We start from the raw sequence: 22,362 nt of genomic DNA on the forward strand, positions 1-22,362 counted from the left end.
GCAAGACTCATCATTTTCAGGCAAAAGCAAGATAACTTTTGAAGGTAGCATGTACCAGAATGTATTCTTGTGGTATATTTTAAATAATTCATTCAGCTTGTTAAAACATAGGCTTATAAGTAAACCCCAGCTTTTTTTCCTCCTCGTTTTGTTTCTCACTTTGCAGTACTACAATACACAATTAGCCATTTCTTTGCCATTCATGTTCTTATTTCTACACTTCCCACTCTAACTGTGCAGTTTGAATGTTAAGGCTTTTTCCAGCTTCATCCCTTCCCCCCCCCCCCCCCCCCCCCCCCCAGTTATTCTCGCTCTCCTGATATCTGTGAACAACTTCTGTGCAAGGATTTTTCCTACCAATTCACTCTACAAGCAGTGAATGGTGACAGCTTTGTAGCACCTTCTCCTTTCCCTTGGATTCCACAGCAGTTGGGATTTTGCATAAGGGATGGAAAAAAGGCTGTCGGAAGGTTACCAGTGCTACAGAGAATACGTTGAAAATTTTTCCATGTTGTGTTCTCAAAACAATTGATACTTGTCTGCCCTCATAAAAAATACCAATTTGCAGGTTAAAACCATAATTACAGTTAATTGCAGTGTGAAAATGAAAGTTGATGTTGTGGTTTAACCCTGGTAGGCAGGTAAGCCCCACACAGCCGCTCGCTCGCTCCCCCTCAGTGTAATGGGGAAGAGAATCAAAAGGGTAAAAGTGCGAAAACTTGTTTATGATTTCAGTCTCTTCCCCCTCCTGTTCTTGTGGCTGCTTTGCTGGAGAACAGGCTGCTGCTTCTGATGTTCCCTCCTGCTCCGTCTAACACGCTCTGGTCAAATCTGTCGTTATCTCAAACCCTTTGAGCCCCACGCTGGGTGCCAAAAAGGGTTGTGGTTTAATCCCAGTAGGCAGATAAGACTCACACAGCTGCTTGCTCACTCCTCCTCCAGTGGGCTGGGGGGCAGAATGGGTAGGGTAAAAGTGGGAAAACTCATGATTTGAGATAAAGAGAGATTAATAAGCTTAAGGGGGGGGGCGGGGGGGGGGGGACAAAACCAAGAAGAACAAGTGATGCAAAAACACCCAGTTGCTCACCCCCAGCTGACTGATGCCCAGTGAGTTCCTGAGAAATGGCAGACCTGGCAAACTTCTTCCTCAGCTTTCACTGCTGAGCATGAGGTCATATCTTCTGGGATATCCCTTGGGTCAGTTGGGATCAGCTGTCCCAGCTGTGTCCCCTCCCAACTCCTTGTGCCCCCCCAGCCTGCTCGCTGGTGGGGTGAGAAGCAGAAAAGGCCTTGATGCTGTGTAAGCACTGCTCAGCAGTAACAAAAACATCTCAGCATTATCAACACTGTTTTCAGCACAAACCCAAAACGTAGCCCCATGCAAGCTACTGTGAAGAAAATTAACTTTATCCCAGTCAAAACTAGTACAGCTGTTTACTCAAACCAGGTACACTTTGACATGTTTATGATTCAAGCTATAAACTTGTATTTAGCAAACAGTTTTGTTTCTTGTCTTATTTTTTCCATTCATTTTAAGGAATATATGTATAACAATATAGCTATTAATGTATTTGTCAAGTCTAAAAGGTATAGAAGTGACTAGCCAGCATGTATGCTTTTTATGCATTTTGTAACAAGTATTTATTCTAATGAAGAATATGTGCTCCTTTTTACATGGTAAAAAAGAGGTGACATTTTGGTACACCAACTGAAATTTGAGGATGTGTTGTAGATTTGAATAAAGAAGGAAAACAAGATTCATGCAGGTTATGTGGAGATGTGCATTGAGTTAGCCTCTACGTACAGAAAGAAGAACAGATAGAATAATTTTCATGTTGAAATTCAGCTGAAGACTCAACTAATTGCTATAGTTGGCCCTAATAGTACTTAGGAAGCACTGCTAAGACAAGAAGTAAGAGACACTATTAAAGTGACTAATTGTATGGTCATTTGACATGTCACACTGTAACTTTCAGCACACCTCCCAGAATGCTCCAGGACTGTTTGCTCTTCAGTAATATTGTTTTACAGAGCCCGGCATTTTACCCTGAAATTTGGGAAAATTGATTGCAGAAAAAATGTAAGGATTAAGTATTTTTAAAAAATAGTAAAGATACCTGCTTTTGGTTTTGGTAAGTAGTAGTTGTTTCCTACATGACCGTGCTGTCTAGTTTCAGATCCCTTTCTCAGCCAGTTGATACATCTGGCCTGTAACATCTTAAAGCACTGATTTACATAGTAGTGGAAATCAATAAGTATTTTCACTTGTCTGGTTGCTTTTGGGGGTTATTTTTTTCTTCTAACTGCTACTCCCTCAATGCCACACTCTGACAATGATCATATTGTCATACCTGTTCCCTTCTTCTGTGCCATACCTGCTGTTATAGACTTGTTGTGCTCCCTTTCAGATTTTCATTTCTGAACTGAAGAGTTATTTATTTAGTGTAGTCTGTATAGATTCTGTATCATATAAATTGTACAATAGCACGATGATGACTTCTCGGGTTTTTTTCCTCCTAATTTTAACTGTCCGTTTGCTCTTTTATTGCTGTTCAGCAGAGAGTTATATCTTGAACTTTTTTTAGGTTTGACTACCCTGAATAATTGTGTGTTGTTTGAAAACTTCGTCATCTCCTTACTCTCACTCATTCCACATTGTAGTGTTAAACATGTTCGTAAACCTTTCTATTTGCATTTTCTTGGGGAATATCATGAAGAAAAAAGACTATGTATTTTTAAGCTTTCTTTCCAATTTTTAGCCAGTTTTAAAGCAAGAGTTAACATCTAACATCCTAGGGTTTCTTAGAGCCTTTAGTAAATGACCTTGCTGAAGTCCAAATACACCCTATCACCTTTATCCCAGTTCTTCTCAGCTCTTCCAGAGAGCTCCTCTGTTATTGATGGCTTGCCTCAAACAAATCTATTCACTTTTCCCTAGAGTACCTTATACATCCAAGCTTGCCTAATTTTATTTGTCTTTAATAGGTGCTATGGATTTGCCTAATACGAACATTAGACTGTAGCTCTCTGCAATCTCTTTAAAAGGTTTGGGTCATACTTGCTGCTTGTGTACAGAGACTGGTCTAAGCGACAGATTATCCTGTATTGAAATGCTTTTGAAACATATTAACGTGTAGCATTATTTTAAAGTAGTCCTGGGAAAGTGTTACTCTGACATTTCTTCTAAAATGTTTTTTTTTTCTGAAACCTTGTCTGCTGATATTGTGCATGCTTTCCTTGGTGCTCCTTCTCTACAATCTGTAAAGAATGACTGTCATGTAGAACACATCTGATCAATGCAAATAGGTATGGGTGTTTAAGGCTTTCCTCTTGAAGAAAATACTGACTAGATTTCACTGTTGAAATTATTAAAAACAAAATAGCCCATGTAATACTATTCACATGATGGACCAGAATCTTGAACTTGTACTGCATGACTATTTTCCTGTTGTCCTTTTATGTCTTTAGTTGCTTACAAAATAATATTATAGTAACCAAGTAAATATTACATAATTTACAGAAGAAGTATGCCGAGAATACTAAGGTGGTCTTTTTTGTCCTGTGGAAGACATTTCTATTTGGCTTTGGCTTTAAAAGTCAACTTCATTTGTAGCATTGAAGCCCTATAATACTACTTGATCTTCTGAACACACCTGAACAGATCTGGTTTTGCAGTCATGCAGTGTCCATGATTTGCAGCCCTTGTAAATTAAAATTCTGGTTTAAACAGAACACTTTCTTCAAAAGAATTTTAGAATTCAAATTTTGTTCGGGCCACACTGTGTCATTCGTGTCCATCCTGTCCCACGTTCCCCACCCTTCCCAGCCTGGTGATAAGTGTCATCAATCAACTACTCACAGTAGGAGGAATATAGGCAAAGAAAGAATGATGAGATAGTGTATGTATCTTGTGTAGTGATGGTTTATAAACTCCTCTAGATTTACCAGAGTTGATATAACTATGTAGAATTACTATACTGCATAGGAGAATTGCAGAGGGCAAGGAACATGCTATTCCTTGCACTGTAGAAATACAGAGCCAAGACAGTTCTTGCTTCAGTGTACATGTAGTAGCATGACAAGATGCTAGATAAAAGGTCATGAAAAAATATAATGCAATTATTGTGAGAATCAAACAGAAATTATTGTACAAATATCTTAATTTTATGCTGAAATGTTTAAGAAAAAAATGCAGTTACCACTGTACTTTTATGAAAATTACATGTTTGTAGGGATCTCTCTCTTCAAGATTAAGAAACCTCACCCTTTTTTTAAAAAAAAACAAACCACAAAACCAAAAAACATTAGCTAGTCACTGTAATTTGTTTAATGTGTTTATACCCAGTTTCACCAAAACTGAATGAAGTAAAAACACATAAAAATTAAACCAAGTTTATATCTAGCAGAGGTGAAGTGTTATGTTTACTTTGCTCAATAGGATTTTTATGAGTAGTTTCTGTAAAACCAGAATACTGTACAGAATTAGTAAAAATCCACAAGTTTGACGAAGATTTGGCATTAAAAGTCATTTGGTCCATCAGAGAAGTTACTGGTAGTCATATTAAAACCAAGTTCTTTAAACCAGCTTACGTGAGCAATATTGCTTGGTATGTTCAGGATAATAAATCCTTATTTTATGGAGCTTAACATCTAGTGTCTTATTTGTTCACCTTTCTGGCCTGTCATGCCAGACATTTAAGTTGTTCTTTGTATAACTGCCTCTTTACTCATTTTTGGGTCAAACAACCCCCACCTTCAGCCCCCTTTTTTTTGAACAATGTTACAGTTTGAAATTTTGGGTTGTGCCTAAATACAGAAACTTGTTTGGGTTTAATCTGAGAATATAGTTGTATCTATGGGACATTGCTGTTACTTTGCTATTGAGATAGCATCAGCAATTATCAAGATTATTTTAATCACATGAAAAGAGGAGGCCTGTGCCAGGGAGGAAGCTTGCAGCTGAAATGCCTGGCTTTGGAAATCTGTAAGTAGACCAGTGGCTGAGCCCGAGCAAAGATCAGAGCTTGTGTGTCAAGTGTTCACAAGAGCTAATTTTTCTATTCTGTTCTTTACGCTCAGTTCTATGAGGGTTTTTTTCCTTCTTGAACTACTTTGTGTAGCTGCAGTCACCAAATTTGTCAGAGTTTGAAGGAAATCTTAGGTAACTGAAAATAGCCATATGTCATCTCTCCTTCATTAATTTCTAATTTTCTAAAAGCATTGCTTAGTTTTCCTCAGGTGTTCAACCCTGACGTTCATTAAAATGTTGAAAATATAATAAGGAGCTTAGGAGGCTTGAATATTTTAATTTTGCTGTTTAATAAAACTAATTGTATCTTCTGTAATTATAACTGAATTAATGGCAGTTGTGTTATTCACCTCATTTTTAAGCCACATATGTTGCTAAATCTCAAATATTTTCTTGGAAAAAATACTTATATAAATGTAATTAAAATGCTGATCTCTTTGAAACCTATTAAAACAGAGAAGTACATAAAATCTGCAATGGTTTATAGAGCTTTTTCAAATGGACACAATTTACTTTTTGCAAAATTCTTCTATTATTTACATACGCAAGTTGGTAATATTAATGTCTATATACAAGATTCCTTATACAGGTTGAAACCACTTGGTGGAAATCTCCATAAAGAGTTAGTGTTCTAGTTTAGTCCAACAGAAGATGTCTGAGAACTTCCTATTTTGTTTTCTTGGATAAACAAGAGTAAAATACTTCTGAAGAGTAACTTCTCATTTTCACAAACAGAAGTAAGACTTCTCATTTTTAACAGGAAGACAGAGGCAGGATTAGTAGCTGTACAGTATAGCATTTGGTAATCTTAAATTGATGTCCTGGAGTGACAAAGAGAAGCTAGTACCCATTCATTTAAACAATCAAATCAGAGACTTTTTCTTCAAAGAACTTGTGTGAGGAGTGGTAGTAGATAATCGCTCTTGTGTATATTGTCCAAGTTTTATTTCTGAAGTGCTTTCCAGAGTTAGGCCTGAATCTCCATGAATTCTTCTGCAAATAAGTTGGAATACAGTCTTACGGACACTTCTGGACATTAGGAAATACATAACTGGGTCTAAGCAGCTGTTGAAAGATGAAAATATAAGCATCACCTCATTGCATTTGTGAATTACTTCCTTCCAATAACAAGATGGATTTTGTAACTGTGATGTAATGTAGACAAACCGGAACACATGGTAAGGAACAAAACAGATGGTGAAAATAATGAGTACAATGAAGGAATTCCTTGCTGTCTGGGTGTACTTTCCTGCATTGGGAAAATTTGCTCTTTTCCTTGAAATTTTTAGAAGGTTCTTGGCAATTTTAACATACGAAAGTATCAAAAGGAAAAAAACTATCCAAAAAATGATTACAATAATATAATTTAAAATGGCTTCTGTCTTTGCATTCTGTTTATTTCGGTAATGAAAGCACATAGTAGAGTTGCTGTCCTCACTCTTAAAGAAAGATGGTGCAACTACTGTTATAAATCCTGTTAGTGCAAGTGCCCACACCACGCAACAAATATGTATACTTCGTGTAGTAGTTAACATTTTAGGATGCTTCACAGACTTATTTATTTTTACATAACGATCTAGGCTAATTAGTCCCAACAGTACTATGCTAATATACATGTTCATATAAAATAGAGTTCCTACAATCTTGCATAAAATCAGTCCAAACATCCAGGTGTTTTTCGTAACATGATAGAGTATTCGGAAGGGAAGACAGAAGATCAGCAGAAGGTCTGCAACTGCTACATTTAGCAGGTAAACTTGGATAGAATTCCTTTTCTGATGAATGCACAGGAAAGCAAACAGGGCTATAATATTTCCAACCAATCCAACAACAAAAATAATGGAGTAAAAAACTATCAAAGCAAGTGACAGTGAGTTCTCATCTAAGGGACAACTGGCATTATTTTGAATTTCCGAGGCATTTATGGCTAGGTTAGTTTGGTTACTCCAGAAGTCTTCCTTGTATGGAATAATGGTCAGTAAATCAGCTGAAGCTGCTGCCATCATTTGTGAGGATTTTTTGTTCTGTAGGGATGCAAAGAGAAATTTTAAGAATTAAATTGCCATTGGATCATTTTCACATGTTTGCTTGCTTTATTGCATACAGTCTTATGTGATATAAACATAAAAGGCAATAATTAAAAAAAGTAAATGCACCAAAGTATCACTGTAGCTGAGTAGAAGCAGGACTTTCAGCTGGATATCATGATACAATGTAAGTCTAGAATAATCGATTCCCTGTTTTTCTTCATGTGAAGTAGGCAAGAACAGATGGTACAGAGTACTCGCACAGATAACTATTTTTGTAATTACATCTTTATTACTGTCTTGTGTTGTTTTAAAAATCAACTATTATGCTTTGCAGCAAACTTTAGATAAAACAAAAAAATTAAATTTCTATAAGTAAAAATGATTTTTTTAAGTTCAGATGTTAGGATTCGTCTTTCTAGCACAGGAAACTTTTTAATTAAGATGCAAGAACAGGTAAGCATAGCTAAGTGAAGTATTCTCAGTGTTGATAAAAAGTACATAGAAATATATAAGAACAATTCTAAACTCATCAGTATTAATTTTAAGTAAGTCCTCAGGATCTCTCGCATGTAAGTCACCAGTTTTCAATTAGAAAAGCAATTGTCAATATTTATTTGGCTATGTAATCTGTTATAAGTAACACTGTGAGTCAGTATTATTACAGTAACTTGTTTATAATCATTTATATCTTAATGCAAATTTAAGTATTTTTTCCTTTTCTTGACTGTTCAGAAACCAATGTTATGTAAATAAAATAATATTAGCTGGAAACCACATTAATACAGTAACAGATTGTTTTCACATCTTCATTGTTTTCATTTCAAAATTTTAATTTCACTAAGCTTATTTTTGATCAGGAAGCTACAATCAGGAAGATAAAAGACAGGTTTGACCAAAGAGGGAGGACCAGAAAAGTGTGTGGTTAGGAGAGCAGAATCACAATAAGCTGTTTAGAGAGATGGTTAAGACTGGTTAGTGATGCTATTATTACTAATTTTTGTCCTCAATTTTAACAGGGCGAGGTTTTTTTCCCATATCTTATAAAAACTTCAGAATTGGTTTTTGGTATTCTGAACTTAGTTGTCCAACAACAGTAACAAGAAAAAAACCCAACAAAACACTGCCGTATACATAACTTTAAAACAGTTTTTCATTTGCATGCTAGGTCTTAAAAATGCAAATTTACATTTAAATGTGTGATATAGCTACAGCAGTGAAAATGGCAGCACTTTAGGTAAAATTCTTAGTAAGACCTAATGTACATACAGAATCTGAATTATGAGAGGACTGCCTAAAATATTTTAACATCCTATGTTGGCTGAGCTTAAATTGCATTAAGTTTGTGCAGTATGTTAGCAGTTTCAAAAATATTTCTGTTTTCATATTTGCCATTCATATTGTCAGGACAAGAAGTAATTTTAAAAGTTTGATTAAAAACCATGATGCTTTCAAATACATCTTGAAACCTATCTACTACTAGAATTTCTTGTTTATGTTGCTTTTCTATAAAAATGCTTGACATCATGACTTGCCTAAGTAGTGACAAGTTTTAGGTCAATGAGAGAGAAAAAGCAATTACACTGCAGATGCATTAGAAACATAACTTTTTGTTATTCGAAGTTTTGTTGTCTGTAAGAAAGCAGGCGTGCCTATACATAAGTATATTTAAGAAAGGGTTTGAAGGTCAGTAGTACCTCTGCAGCTAAGAGAAATTTTAATAGAAATTTGTTTTACTATAGCTTAAGTATAAAAGAAGCCACTTACCATTTATATATTAAGAACTTCTCCTGACTGTCAAAACCGCTAGCGAAGACAGGGAGGAGTAACATGCAAGTCCTCTTATTAGAAAGCTAAAGCACCAGCTTCTCTATGAAAGTGATGAGAATCAGCTGACACAGTACAATTAGCAACAAGGGGAAGTTTAACTAGTGTTGCAACTGTTTTTTTAAGAGATATTTTAAACTAACAAAACTCAGTTTATTGAAAAGATCAATTTTGCTGTTAATTTGGGCTTTGCTGGGAGAGGTTCTACAATAACATTTTCTCCGAGTTTCACTCTGAATGGGAGATTTGGATTTTTTTTCTCAGAAACTTTATTTCTGGTGGGCAGTGTCAGTGGCTTCCTTTTTGGATGACAATTTTGTTGGGTACAGCCTGTCTTCTTTTTAATAATGTCATGGAAATAGTATCACTTTTTCAAATGTAGGGTAAATATAAATCAACACCACAATGAAATGGTACATTTTGCTTATGTTGGTGTAGTTCTCCCATCTACCTTCCTCCTTGCCTGGGGTTAGAAATTTGAGGTTGATATTTTTCACTCAGAATGATAGCAATGAGAGAATGTGAAAGTGCCCAAAGTGTGCAGCTTAACAATTTCAATAAGGCAGAAATGAAATACAATATGCAGAGATAATACCACCTGGTAATACTATTTTAAATAGGATGTAAGGGATTGAAAATTACATTTATAAACTGCTAATTTAAAAATGGATTCTAGAAGTCCTGGTATAAGGTAGCCTAAATTTCATGATCATCTCAAGAACATTGTCTCGACTTTGTATTCTCCTTAGCATTTGAAATGAGATTTCCCATGTTAACTTTCTTACTATATCATCTGTTTAGGAATTGGGCTTTTATGGGATTCTGCAGATTTCAGTTAGAATTGTAAACAGGCTATGCATTCTTACTTGAAGGTGCTTGTTCTCGTACAATTGAAACTTTTTAAAAGAAAAAATAGTTACAGATGGTTACAGATGATGACTTTATAGGTAGTCAGACTGAGCTTGTTGTAGCCCCTTTGCACTATTTTGAGTTCCTAGTTTTGTAATTTAAGTGGTAATGTATTCTCAAGAAGCAGTATAGAAATCTGGCATTCTTCCGGTTAAATAGTATGGTTGACTGCAAAGGGAGGCTTTGAGTAAATGCAGGAAGTTGTTCTATATTAAATGCAGTAGTTTGGCTATGTGTATTAAATACTAAATTGTGTTCCAATAGATTTTGTCTGTATGTTGCTTCCTCCTACACCAGTCACTATCCATCCAAATTGTTGTATAATATTATTCCATTTTTATACATTACACCTCACTCTTATTAGTGGGAACGCTGTGGAAAATCAAAGGTATGACTGTGCCTGGAATTCAGTTTAGAAACCTAAACAATTTCCCCCCCTTACTGCAATATTTATTAGAAACATCACAGGGATGTTCCTTTTCTTTCCTGCAGTTGGAAAGTGATCAGTGAATTCTGTGATTAAGGCTCAAAATAGTGTTTTATGTTCTCTGTGTGAAGGATAGGATCCCACAAAATGTATCATAGGCAGGATATTTCTGCTGGAGAATTGAAACAGTGTAAGGCTTAAGGGTGAAAGGTAAAAAGAAAAAATAATACCAGGTAAGAAATTATAGGTGTTAATTTTTTTTCTCCATTTTATTATTATTTCACTTTGTATTCCTTGCAAGTTCTGATAACTCCTGGAAGGATTTTGCTGTGCCTAGGGCAATTGAAAGGGAAGCCAATGAAGAAAGAGGAGTCCATGCCAGAAACAAATATATCTGAAATTAAGAAATTCTTTTTAAAAAAAAATAAAAAATTCTAGCTTCTGTTTGCAAATTTATGAAAATAAGTTCTAAAATGCAAACTGTATTTCTCAAATAATATAATAATTTGTCTGGGGTTTTGTCTTTTCAGCCACACTGTGTACTGCTTGCCTCAAAAGAGAATTCAGCCCCAGTAAAGCTTGGTGGCTTCGGGGTAGCAATTCAGTTAGGAGAGTCTGGGCTAGTTGCTGGAGGTAAGAAATTTTCCTTTGAAGTTATATAATATTATGCATGTTGTACTGCAGAGTTCTGTTCTTCCGACACAGCCTGGCCTGCAAAACAAGAGCTCAAAAATAATCTTTCACTAAAGACTTTGTTAACGTTATAAATGCACACAGTTAAGCTAAATTTCTAGCAGAATTATTGTGTGTACATATACTGAGTATTAAATCCATCTAAATGTTACTCAACAGGAGCTTACACTGGTTTGATCAAAATAACATTGAAAAAAAGCAAAGAATTTTCCACTTTAATACAATCTTTGGCATAATTCTTCCATGCTTGACAAAGCAAATGAAATAAAAATGCTGTCAGGATTGAAATGTATGTCAAAGCAATTGAGTAAGGACTTACTACAGCATCGTCAATGCTCCCCTATGTCTCCTAGGCAATTTCTGTCAGAATGTTTTGCTGTATAATAGCAAAATCTTACTAGTTTTCACATGTGACTATTTTCTGTGTTTTAATATTTCATTGTAATTATTGCATAAGACATCAATACCTTGATACGTATGTATATTTTTTGACTAAGTGTGTTTTGTTTTCTGTGGATTTTATTTCTTCTAGCTGCCTTCCATATTGTTCCAGACAATAGGGTTATGCTTTAATCAGCCTGCACAGATGAAGACCCAATCAATTTTCTGATGCTTTCATTGCCAGAGTAGACCACAACAAAAGATTTTGTTAGTTTTAATTTTTTTTTTGTTGAAAACTAGTAACTTCCTCTCAGTACCATGCTTCTTCAAAAACTCAGATTTCCTTATCTAATTACTTAAAGGTCTGCGTCAATTTGGCTTTCATATGCTTTTTAAAATAAAAAGCAAATCCAGTATAAACGTACCAACAGCTTCCATTCCCTTCCAGATATCACTAATACCCTGGAAATATCTAAGTATCTTATTACGTAGAGAGCTAGATACATCTTTTCAAAGAAAATACTCAGTCAGTTAAGCTACTGTTGTTTCCTTAATAGAAAGATCACTTCTTTCTTTACTTTCCTTGTGTTTCTCAAATTTTCTGTACCTCAGCCACTGCTTTTTTAGTGATAGTTCCTACACTTTTGTTTATGATTCTCTCATTTTTCTTCTTTATATTCTCACTGAGCAACTTTATCCATTTCTTCTGTTTCAGCTACTCTTCTGGAGGTAGTCAGATACAGTGTACTTTCTTTCAGACTACTAGCTGTCTCGCAAGAAACCTCAAGTTCAACTTGGAAAGAAAATCCTGCATTTTTCCCCAAATTTGTCATGTCCTTCCCTTCCTTTTACCATTCACTTTTCTGTGATCGCACTCATTGTTCATGTGCTTAACTTCCATGCAGTTGTCAGTGCTTGTCTGGTCTTTCCTTTTCTATGTAAAAATGTTTTCATTCCTTTATGGTTCTGTTTGCAGTACTTATAGAAGCTTCTTTCTTAAGCCTCATCAGTATAATATTTCTCTGTATCTGTTATCTTTTGCCTCATCCATCTCAAATCCATCCTTCCTTCCTTCCTTCCTTCCTTCCTTCCTTCCTTCCTTCCAGTCTGCCTTCATTTTTTTTCCCTCTTTCTCAACCGCCATTTCCAATTTGTACCCTTTTCGTTAGCACTTGTTACTTTCAGCTTCAAATTCCTCTTGCTTTCAGGGATATCCAGAGTAATTCCACTTCATTTATATACCATGGAAGGTCTCAATTCTACTACTTGTTTCAAATTTTCTCCTTGACACACTCCTTATCTCTTTCTTCTCATCTTCCATTCTAGTCTTTATACCACAAACTACATCTGTTATCTGGCAATTCTTTTCCCTTCCAGAGTCCTACCTGAAGGCATATTACTAGACAGTCCCCTACACAGCACTTGCAAGATTTTATTTCTTCACCTTTACAATATCACCCCATATGTGTTATATGAAAGTAACAATACTGTCTGTTTGATTTGGGCTATAAAGATCTTGTAAAAAATGGGTTATCTGCATGTTTGTTTAAGTTAGTTATCCATATGCCCTATGGATAATTTTGTTTTGTAGTAATAATAAATTACAGGCACTACTTATTTCTTAATTGGCTCCTAAATGAAATAGAAACTCTCCTTATAGAGAAGTTTGAGCAGTATAATAGCTGACCTGTTCACTTTCACATTCTTTTTCTGATTTTTAGTGAAAAAAATTGATTCAGTTTAACATAGTCAATCATTTCCCTTTCAGCATGGCAATTCCTGTATTTGGTGGTTAACACATGAAAAAAGAAATTCTCTATTAAATAAAAGCTATTATGGTATTAAGGTTCTCTTACTGACCTAAAAACCCTGTGCTAAGCCATTTCAGTGCTCAATACACCTTAAAATTTTTACAATACTGAAAACACGCTGCCGTATACTTATAGGAAGTGCAGTACTTATTAAGCTGTCTGTATCTAGGTAATGAGTATTACCATGATACCCTAACAGCATATACTCATTACTAGTGTAAATCCCTATGTAGATGACCCTGGTGTTCAAGAAAAGAAATCTTTTATCTTTCTTTATTTTATGTTGCTTGCTGTAGTTTATCTTTTAAACCAGAAAAGGACAGTTTTCCTTTAGAAAAAGCATGTCAACACTGAAAGGAATGCAACTGTAGTGAAGTTCAACTGATAGGACCCTTCCCTTAACCTTGCATAAAAATCCAGCCATTATACAAAAGCTCTTCAATATCTATGATGATCACTTTCTTCTGTGGTAGTATTTTTTCTCCTAAAATAGGAGTTGCTATATCTAAAACATTCAGAGGCTACCCATATTCTAAAATCTTTTTCTTGCTTTCATGCATTTGTGTTTGTGCCATTTTGCTTACCTTTTGTGCCATTTTGCTTACCTTTTTACATTGACACACCTGTGCCTGGCAAGCCCAGATTGTGTGTACCCCCAGGAGAACTCAGATAGGAGGGAATTTGCTCCCTCAATGTCTTCAAAGCCTGCCTTCTGGGGTACAGCTTTTGCTTTGTTTGGGACTATGGATTATTTTTTTTAACTTAACAAAAGATATCTTTTTTCCAGTGTGCGTAAATTGTTTTTTGGGGGAAAAAGGGGGTTTGTAATAGTTAAACTAAGTCCCAGGTATTGAAAGTAGACCAGTCCCAATCTTTTGATGTAAGTCCAAAGACAGACTTGTGTTGTTTAGAAGAATTATAACTACAGTATTCTTTCGAGCAGATAGAGCGTTATTTAACAGAAGTGTAAGGGAACTCATGATAGCAAACTATGACATCATATTAGATGTCATTAGTGAAAATGTCTATGGAATAGATTTTAGGAACATGGCTATTTTATCAGCTAACAACCCAGCTGAGTTTATTTTTAAGAGAGTTTAATTATTATTAAGTACCAAAAAAGGACATAGCCATAACTCATTTTTCATAAGACCAGAAGGGAAAATGTAAGGAAATACTTCTTGTTCCATCGTGTTTGCCCATAAGCTGCAACACAATGAATAATAAGCATGTGTCATCTTCTGCGTTATAAGAAATTGTTTTCATGAGCTACCAATCTCTGAAGGTGTCTTCTTGTAGTTCTTATGATCAGAAGTGGAAAATTTTGCTAAGTGTATTCATTTGAAACATTGAAGTAGGTACTTCAAGATGGAATTCTGGCAGTATACACAGTAGTTACAGATCATCATCATTTATAAGTGAATTCTTTTATGGAACAGGATGTAGATGTAGACAGGAAACAGTTATGTTTGCATGGTTACGATGCAGCTGGAGTAGTGGAACCCCTGAGAAGTCAGTGATTTAATAGAGCAATCTCACATTATGATTTCTGTCTTCTTCCTTGGCCAATTTTTCTTTCAGAATGTGGTATGCATTGTCACAATATTTTTGTAAATAAATGTGACATCAGATTTATCAGATATCAAATATCTTGGATGCTAAATCTTGGGATTTTTAGCTATTATATCATATAAAAGTTTGAAGGCACAAAAGCCATTGAGTCCACAAGTGCTATTCCCTTCACTTAATCTACTTATTTTCTTCTGGTTTCAACTAGTGCAAAATAAGATAACTGTATAGACCTAAGTGGTATGAGGTTCTATACTAACTGTCAAGTCTTATCTATGGATAGTTAACGGCTTTTCACTTTTTATCTTAAGCAGCAAAATGTCGCAGGTGCCATGACGTTAATCCAGTCCAGTATTGATTTTATTATTAATTAGCTCCCCTAAGTTGCTTCGGAATCCTGTAGTATCTTCAGGCATCCTAACACAACTGTCATCATCTTACTGGAAAACATCCTACATGTTCTTAATAGAAGTACAGCACATAAATATCAAGTGTTCTTGGTTCTTCATCAGCTAGCCTTTTAGACTTACTACAAAAACAGCAAAGGAAGGCATTACCATATATTTTCCTGCAAATAACACTATGGAATTTGGGGTGGGGGTGGATCTTTTAAGTTCTTTATTTTTGTTTTGTTCCCATCAGTGTAAAAATGACCATAGAATCATAAATGGTTTGGGTGGGAAGGGACCTTTAAGAGTCATCTAGTCCACCCCCCCTGCAAAGAACAGGGACATCTTCAACTAGATCAGGTTGCTCAGAGCCCCGTCCAGCCTGACCTTGAATGTTTCCAGGGATGGGGCATCTACCAGCTCTCTGGGCAACCTGTTCCAGTGTTTCACCAAACTGGATTTTCTTCGTGGTTTTATAAACCCCAGTTTAAAAATCATACTTTTGAAATGTTGTTTTTTTACACTGCATAGACTTTTTTCCTTTTCATCATCAGTGTCTCAATGATATAGTGAATCTTTCATTTGTTTTCCAAGGAGAACATTTGTAGGCTGAGATCCTACACTAGTACTCTTCTTTCACTTAAATGGTAGTGTTTCTTTTCTCTGCAAAGCAAGAGTGCTATTTCACTTTCCCCCCCCCGCCCCTGAAAAAATAAAAAAAAAGTGAGCCTCTTCAAAGCTTTGCCTCTGATAGACTTTGTTTTGTTTAAAAGATACAACTGTGGTTTACTGTCTCTCAGAAATTCCATTTCACATCTGGGTCGATTTGAGAGTGCTTGCAGGAGGCTAATGTGTTTAAAAGCCAATTTAGGTTTACTTCCTCCATCATAGTTTTATGGCTGAAAAGGCCATTGAATCAATTATTATAATTTGTCTGTTTAACCTGTGATCTTTGCTTTGTTCATTTTCTGGACACTAATATCCAGTTGTCCAGTTGTCTGCCAATGCATCTTTTAAAATACATTTTCTTCAGACAATCTTCTGTGCTGAAGCTGAATTGCTTTTTTTTTTTTTTTTTTTTTTTAATATCTATTCATCTTCTCTGTACACCTGCTTTAAACATCTCTATTGTCTGGAGTAATGTGGAAAGGAATTAAAAGTAGTAAAGTATTGACCTATCTGATCCGTTGTGTGTGATTCTTCGATTCCTTCCACATTATTCTGGACATCCCACTCTTTTAGAAACTCCTTAATTTATGAACATATTTCTTATTACACTATTGTGAGAGGTCAGATGGTGATGTTTATTAGTACCTCACATTTTTTTCCTAAAAATTATTTGTTCCAGTTGTTTCCTTATACATCGTTCAGATACTACTGCTGTTGAAAGACTCTCCTTCTGATATCTTGGTCATCAATCCCCTGCCTTAGGGATGACAAAATCTGATTGGGTCTCTGTATATACTCTTCTTCTTGTGGAAAGCATAGCCCTATTGTCTGGAATAATATGGAAAGAGTCATAGAAACTAAATTATCAAAGGTAAGTCAAAATTTATCTTTAGTGCTTGTAAATGATATCAGATTGACAACACCTGAAGACTGAAGCTCTCTGTTTATCCACAGCAAAAATCAGCAAAATTAGCAATTATATAAATATCCAGACTACCAACATGCCTCAAAACTGGCTGATAAGAAAGCTTACCTCTAGAAATAAGATGTCGAATATCTGTACCTATTCAGGCATTGAGTGCTTCCTAAGTCAGCAAACACTTTGTAGGCATTTGTTTACAATGAATTGGATGGAGGCAAGTATCACATTGAATACATACCACTGCTGAGTCTTCGTATAGTAATGATTTTCAGTTAATGCTACTCTAGAACAGAGAAGGAGAACCTAGAAGCACATAGACAGAAAATTTATTCCAGCCTTCAATACAATGTCTTCTCACATACAAATACAACTAAAAATCATGTGTGTATGCATGCATGCAATATTTATTGAAATACTGTTATTTTTTTCATGGGCAGTCATTTGAATATGTCCATGAGTGTTCTGATATCCTGGAGAATAAAAGACCTGTGGAAGGCAGAAGTTATCTATTATAGAAAGAAAAATGCCTGTGCTTACTGTTCTTTCTCACACTGCCTCCAAAAAGATGCAAAGCTTCTCCCAAAACACCAAAGAGAATTCAAAAGCTTCCAAAATATTTTCAAACAATTGAACTGTTGACAATAATTTTGAAAGTTTACACTGAACATATTTAGAAGGCAAATTTTCTACTAGATAATTTTCAGCAAAAATTATACTTGGTGTAAAGAGCAGGGAGTATCCATGATTTTAGAAAACTTTGCTGTCTATAGATTTTGTTTATCCTGTTACTGATATTCACCTTACAGCTCTTGTAGTTGCAACACAGGCAAAACCCCTATCTATGTAAGTTCATGTGTGCACTCCGTTCATTTTGCTGAGCTAAGTGCAGCTCAGAAATGCAGGAATGCTCAGCTCAGCAGTTCTTGCTCAGGTCAGTTTTTAGAATAACCTCAAAATCATCATTTGCTCCTTAGATGAACCAAGTGAAGTGGTTAGTTGTCACGAGGATGACAGCTGTCCCAGAAATTACTTTAGCCTTTTTAAGTTTCTAATACATACATACCCGTATATATGCATTTTTTTAATCCTGTTTAACTGGACAGTTCGGTTTCAACCAATTAATTAATTACTTCTGTTTGTTCTGGGTTTGCTTTTTCATGTATATGAATTTGTGATTTCCACCATCACGACTGCCCCCTCTGTCTAAAGTATCAGGATCTTGTAATCTACACTAAAAAGGTTATGAAACCAAATCATTCTGTAATTATTTCACTAATTATAATCTAGGAGTGGTAAATGGCAGGATTTTATTAAGTTAGCCTAGCCTTCCTTCTCATTTGATTTGTATTTATGGAGTTCTCATTTTAAATTTAAAAGTGAGTATTAAGGTTTAGTAGTACTGATTTTTCAGCATGCTATTAAGTAGCATCTATTTTTCAACTAGTTTATAGCAGCAGTCTGTTGGGGTCTTAATGTTACCCATTACTGAACTAGTCTATATTCCTTCCGCTCAACATCAACATCAAGCAGTTCATTAAAGTGGATTTTTATGGTATGCTGGCTTTGAACCAGGGCAACGAAGACACAGTTCTTCTGCCTGTGATCTAAGTTCTTTAACTTCCAAGGGAGGAGAAAGACAATTTGGGGTGATCAGACAGGGACAGTTTTTTTTAACCATAACTTCTATGTCAGTTTGTCTCTAAGGGCACTTGAGTACTAAGTAAACATGCAGCCTGACATTCAGATGTGAGGTCACTAGACAAAGCAAAATAGGAACCTTGAAGTATCAAGAGGCTATAATTTGTCTGTTGTCACATAGAAAGTAGGAAATGAACCTTAAGAAGCTTTTCTGTTAGAAAAAAAAAGTGTCAATGAAAAATAACTATAATATGGTGAAGGTCATTGATAATGAACAGAGTGCTGGCAGTGGATGGCTACTGCACAAGATATGCTTGCGTATTATGTTTTGTCTGTAATTTTGATAAGCATACTGTTGCAAGTTATGTTTGCTACTTGTTGATATTCAGTGGTTTTGTAAGTATTTTTGTATTGTCTCACCCTGTGGTCAGGAAGTAGAGGGGGAAAGGAAATCTGCAATTGTTATCCACCATCAAGACCCTGCTTTGAAAAATATAGAGAAGCTGATTAATGCTCTTTTTCAAGAAACTATTCTGTTCTGCATATATTTATGACTGTGTATAAATAATGAAGGATTTTTTTCTTGCTTATCAACTTCTTCAAAGTAATTTTAATTTGAAACATTATTTGCTGAAGGGGAGAAGGAAGCAAAAACATAGGCACTTCTAATACTCTCTTGACACTGTAGATTACTTATTTTATACAGCCCATGATTAAATTGGGTAAGGTGATACTTGAAAACTAAAAATGAAAGAAACAAGCTGTATCTTTGGAGGAAGATTCATCTTATTTTTCCCATCTAATCAGTATTCTCTATGTTAATACCAGCATAACCACATGTGGTGGGTTGACCTTGTCTAAGGGCCAAACTCCTCACTCCCTCTCCTCAACAGAGCAGGGGGAGAAAATAGAATGGAAAAGCTCATGGGTCAAGGTAAATACATGCAAACTGCTTATCAGTTACCATCACGGGTAAAACAGACTTGTCTTGGGGAAAACCAGTTTAATTTATTGCCAATTCAAATAGCAAAGACAAAAATGAAAACACCACCTCCTCTCCTCCTCTTCCCAGGCTCAACTTCACTCTCTCGTTCCTGACTCCCTTAGCCCCCAATCCCGAGTGGTGCAGGGGGAATGGGAATGGGGGGGCTGCGGTCAGTCCGCTATAGCCCCTCTCTACCGTGCCTTCCTCCTCACACTTTTCCCCCGCTTCTCCGTGGGTCTTCCCATGGGCTGCAGTCCTTCAGGACAAGCCTGCTCTTGCACGGGTCCTCCACAGGCCTCAGTTCCTTCAGGGAGTATCCACCTGCTCCAGCATGGGGTCCTCCAGGTGCTGCAGGGGCGTACCTGCTCCACCGTGGCCTCTCCAGGGGCTGCAGGAGAACCTCTGCTGGATCACCCTTTCCACTTCTTCCTGCTCTCACCTTGGTGCTCGCGGGCTGTTTCTCACACTTTTTTCCCGAACTCCTCACTGTCGGGCAATGTTTTTCCCTTTCTTACACACACTTTCCCTGAGGTACCACCACCTTGGCTGCTGTGCTCAGTTGTGCCCTGCGGAGCATCCACTGGAACGGGCCGTGTCTGGCATGGGACAGCCCCAGCTTCTCCCAGAGACCACCCCTGCAGCCCCCCCACTGCCACCACTTTGACACCTAAACACCTACACCCAACAATTCTATTGCATTGCTTATGTAGCATGTGTAGCTGCTAAATATACTATTTTACACCATAGGAGAAAATGTAGGATGGGTAATTGTTTGCAAGTACACATTTTCCTCAGAACAGGATGTTCTATAGGTCAGCCTTCACTGTACTGCAAATGGCCAGCAGACAAACGCACTGGCAAAAAGAACCAAAACCAAAACCCAAACTTTTAGGTTTACTTCTCACAGCACGTGGTAATTTTTTTTACCATGTTCATCTCTGCAATTGTTTACTTAAAACACAAAGAAGGTCCCGAGCTGAGAAGAGTGGCACACAATTATTGGAAATACACATTAAATCAACTTCGAAACCATTTGATACATAGGATTCTTAGTTTCATTAGCTACTTGATCCAGATGACTCTGTATCTCTCTGAAGTTTAATGTCTCTTTTAAACAGCTTTCTTTGTTCTTATGATATCTTGTCTTGTAGTGATTTCTGCTGTTTGTCTTTTGAATAATCACTTTTCTCTAGACTTCCCAGATTTCATAACAGCAATTAGAAAGCCTGGTAGGAAGGCAGAATCTTCATAGTATACACAGTTTTCCATTTGTATTGATAAAAAAGATTTAAACGATCTTTATTACCAGAAATGTGTTTTTCAATGTGTAAGAAAGGTTATACCTTCTCCAAAGTTGCAAATGAGTACTTCTGCACCCAAATGCCAGGAAGTTTACCACTGAGATAAACAACACTTGGGGTAAGCCAGGCTGCTCTGCGGTCTTGCATGATGTTGTCTCTACTAAAGATTTCCAGACTGTGGTATGCATACCACTAATGTCACATAAGCAGTCTAAGTGATACACAAATACTGTTTGATCGGGCAGGTGTTGCTGCTTATGTACATGCATAGCCTGATACAGAGATGGAAATGTTGATGTTTTTGCTGTCATCAAATGGCATCTTAGGGGAAAAAAAGTTAGGAAACCCGTGGAGATACAGATTTGTGGGCACATTAAAAAAAAAAAAAAAAAAAAAAAAAAAAGTGAAAAAAACCAGAGTTCTCAGCAACTTGTGCATACTGGATATAATTTTTTTCAGTTTTCGTTCCCTTCCCCACACCTGGCATCTAAAAGAGAGAGACTTTGCATCATCTAAGGAGATAATTCTTTACCTCATATTTGTGATCTTGAAGATTTGGCTTTGAGGTTTATCAGTTAGACTGGAAAATAGATCATAAGCCTATAAACTGTGTATAACCAACAAGAAGAATTAGTAATCTTTCCCCATATCCATCTCTGTCTTTATCTGTCCAGAGTAAATATCCTTCCTCTTCCCCCAGTGATAAAAGGGATGAGCTGGACCTGAAGCATCTTGCTGTTTTACTCTTTTTAGCCTGGGAAGGAACTGCCCCTTTGCTATCACGTCAGCCTAGACTGGATGGACTTTTTAAGATGCCAGCCTAGCTTAGTGGTGAGGTAACATTCCTTTGTCACAGACAGATTCCTAACATTTGTTTGGCAGAGGGATCACCTCATAAACTGGGAATGAAAAGGTTTAACACAAAGCCAGGTGAAGAAGTTTGACAATGGTGGTGTTTCTCCTTAAGAACACTGTGGTGAAAAAAGCTACCCTCTTTCTGTCAGTTTTTTAATCCTTGTAGATGCAGAAAGGAGTGAGTGGGGACTAGTTAACAGAGCACAGTGTTGTGACTTAACCCCAGACGGCAACTCAGCACCTTGCAGCCGCTCCCTCACCTCCCTCGCAGTGGGATGGGGGAGAGAATCAAGGGTAAAAGTGAGAAATCTCGTGGGCTGAGATAAAGACAGTTTAATAGGTAAAGCCAAAGCTGTGCATGCAAGCAAAGCAAAACCAGGAATTCATTCCCCACTTCCCATGGGCAGGCAGACGTTCAGCCATCTCCAGGACAGCCGGGCTCCATCACACCTAACGGGGACTTGGGAAGACAAACACCATCACTCCAAACATCCCCCCTTTCCTTCTTCCCCCAGCTTTATCTGCTGAGCATGACGTCCTGTGGTCTGGAATCTCCCTGTGGTCAGTTGGGATCAGCTGTCCCAGCTGTGTCCCCTCCCAACTTCTTGTGCAACCCCAGCCAAAACCAGCACACGTGGTCAGATCGTATTCCTGCATTAGGTGGTATACATGAAGGATGGTCTCTACTGACTAAGCTACTGCCAGATATTCTCGTAGGTGTTTGTTACCAGTGCTGTGACTTAGCTAACTCACATTCAAATGGAGTGCAGGATAGGCTAGTCTAGGAAGAGTCTCTCTATTACAAGACAAGACTGAAATAAATATGTGCCGTGCAAACACCTCGAATTCTCTAGGCTGCATTGTAAACCCTCCTAGCCAGCACAAAGGTGCTGCAGGCATTGAATGGAGCCTCTGAAGTCCGCTGTAGTA

General features: G+C 36.8%; 2 protein-coding genes across 22 annotated transcripts in view; one reads left to right on the top strand and one right to left on the bottom strand.

Moving 5' to 3' along the window:
- The window catches only part of CASK (calcium/calmodulin dependent serine protein kinase), a 240,457-nt gene that overhangs the window by 133,964 nt on the left and 84,131 nt on the right, over window positions 1–22,362 (top strand). For 20 of the 21 annotated variants that reach the window (XM_049834799.1, XM_049834804.1, XM_049834802.1 and 17 more), the window contains exon 6: window positions 10,750–10,852. In XM_049834799.1, coding sequence (XP_049690756.1) covers window positions 10,750–10,852 — 103 coding nt within the window. Of the gene's footprint in view, window positions 1–10,749; window positions 10,853–16,501; window positions 16,603–22,362 lie in introns of those variants that run through there. The other variant, XM_049834821.1, reaches the window with a different exon arrangement.
- GPR34 (G protein-coupled receptor 34) lies at window positions 5,195–8,921 on the bottom strand. The gene is made up of 2 exons (XM_049834828.1): window positions 8,824–8,921; window positions 5,195–7,053 (listed from the first exon to the last, which is right to left on the bottom strand). Exons 1-2 carry the CDS (start codon window positions 8,824–8,826, stop codon window positions 5,893–5,895), a joined length of 1,164 nt encoding a protein of 387 aa, XP_049690785.1. The 5' UTR covers window positions 8,827–8,921; the 3' UTR covers window positions 5,195–5,892.

The sequence above is a fragment of the Accipiter gentilis genome, chromosome 32 (assembly GCF_929443795.1).
Source record: "Accipiter gentilis chromosome 32, bAccGen1.1, whole genome shotgun sequence".
NCBI lineage: Eukaryota > Metazoa > Chordata > Aves > Accipitriformes > Accipitridae > Astur > Astur gentilis.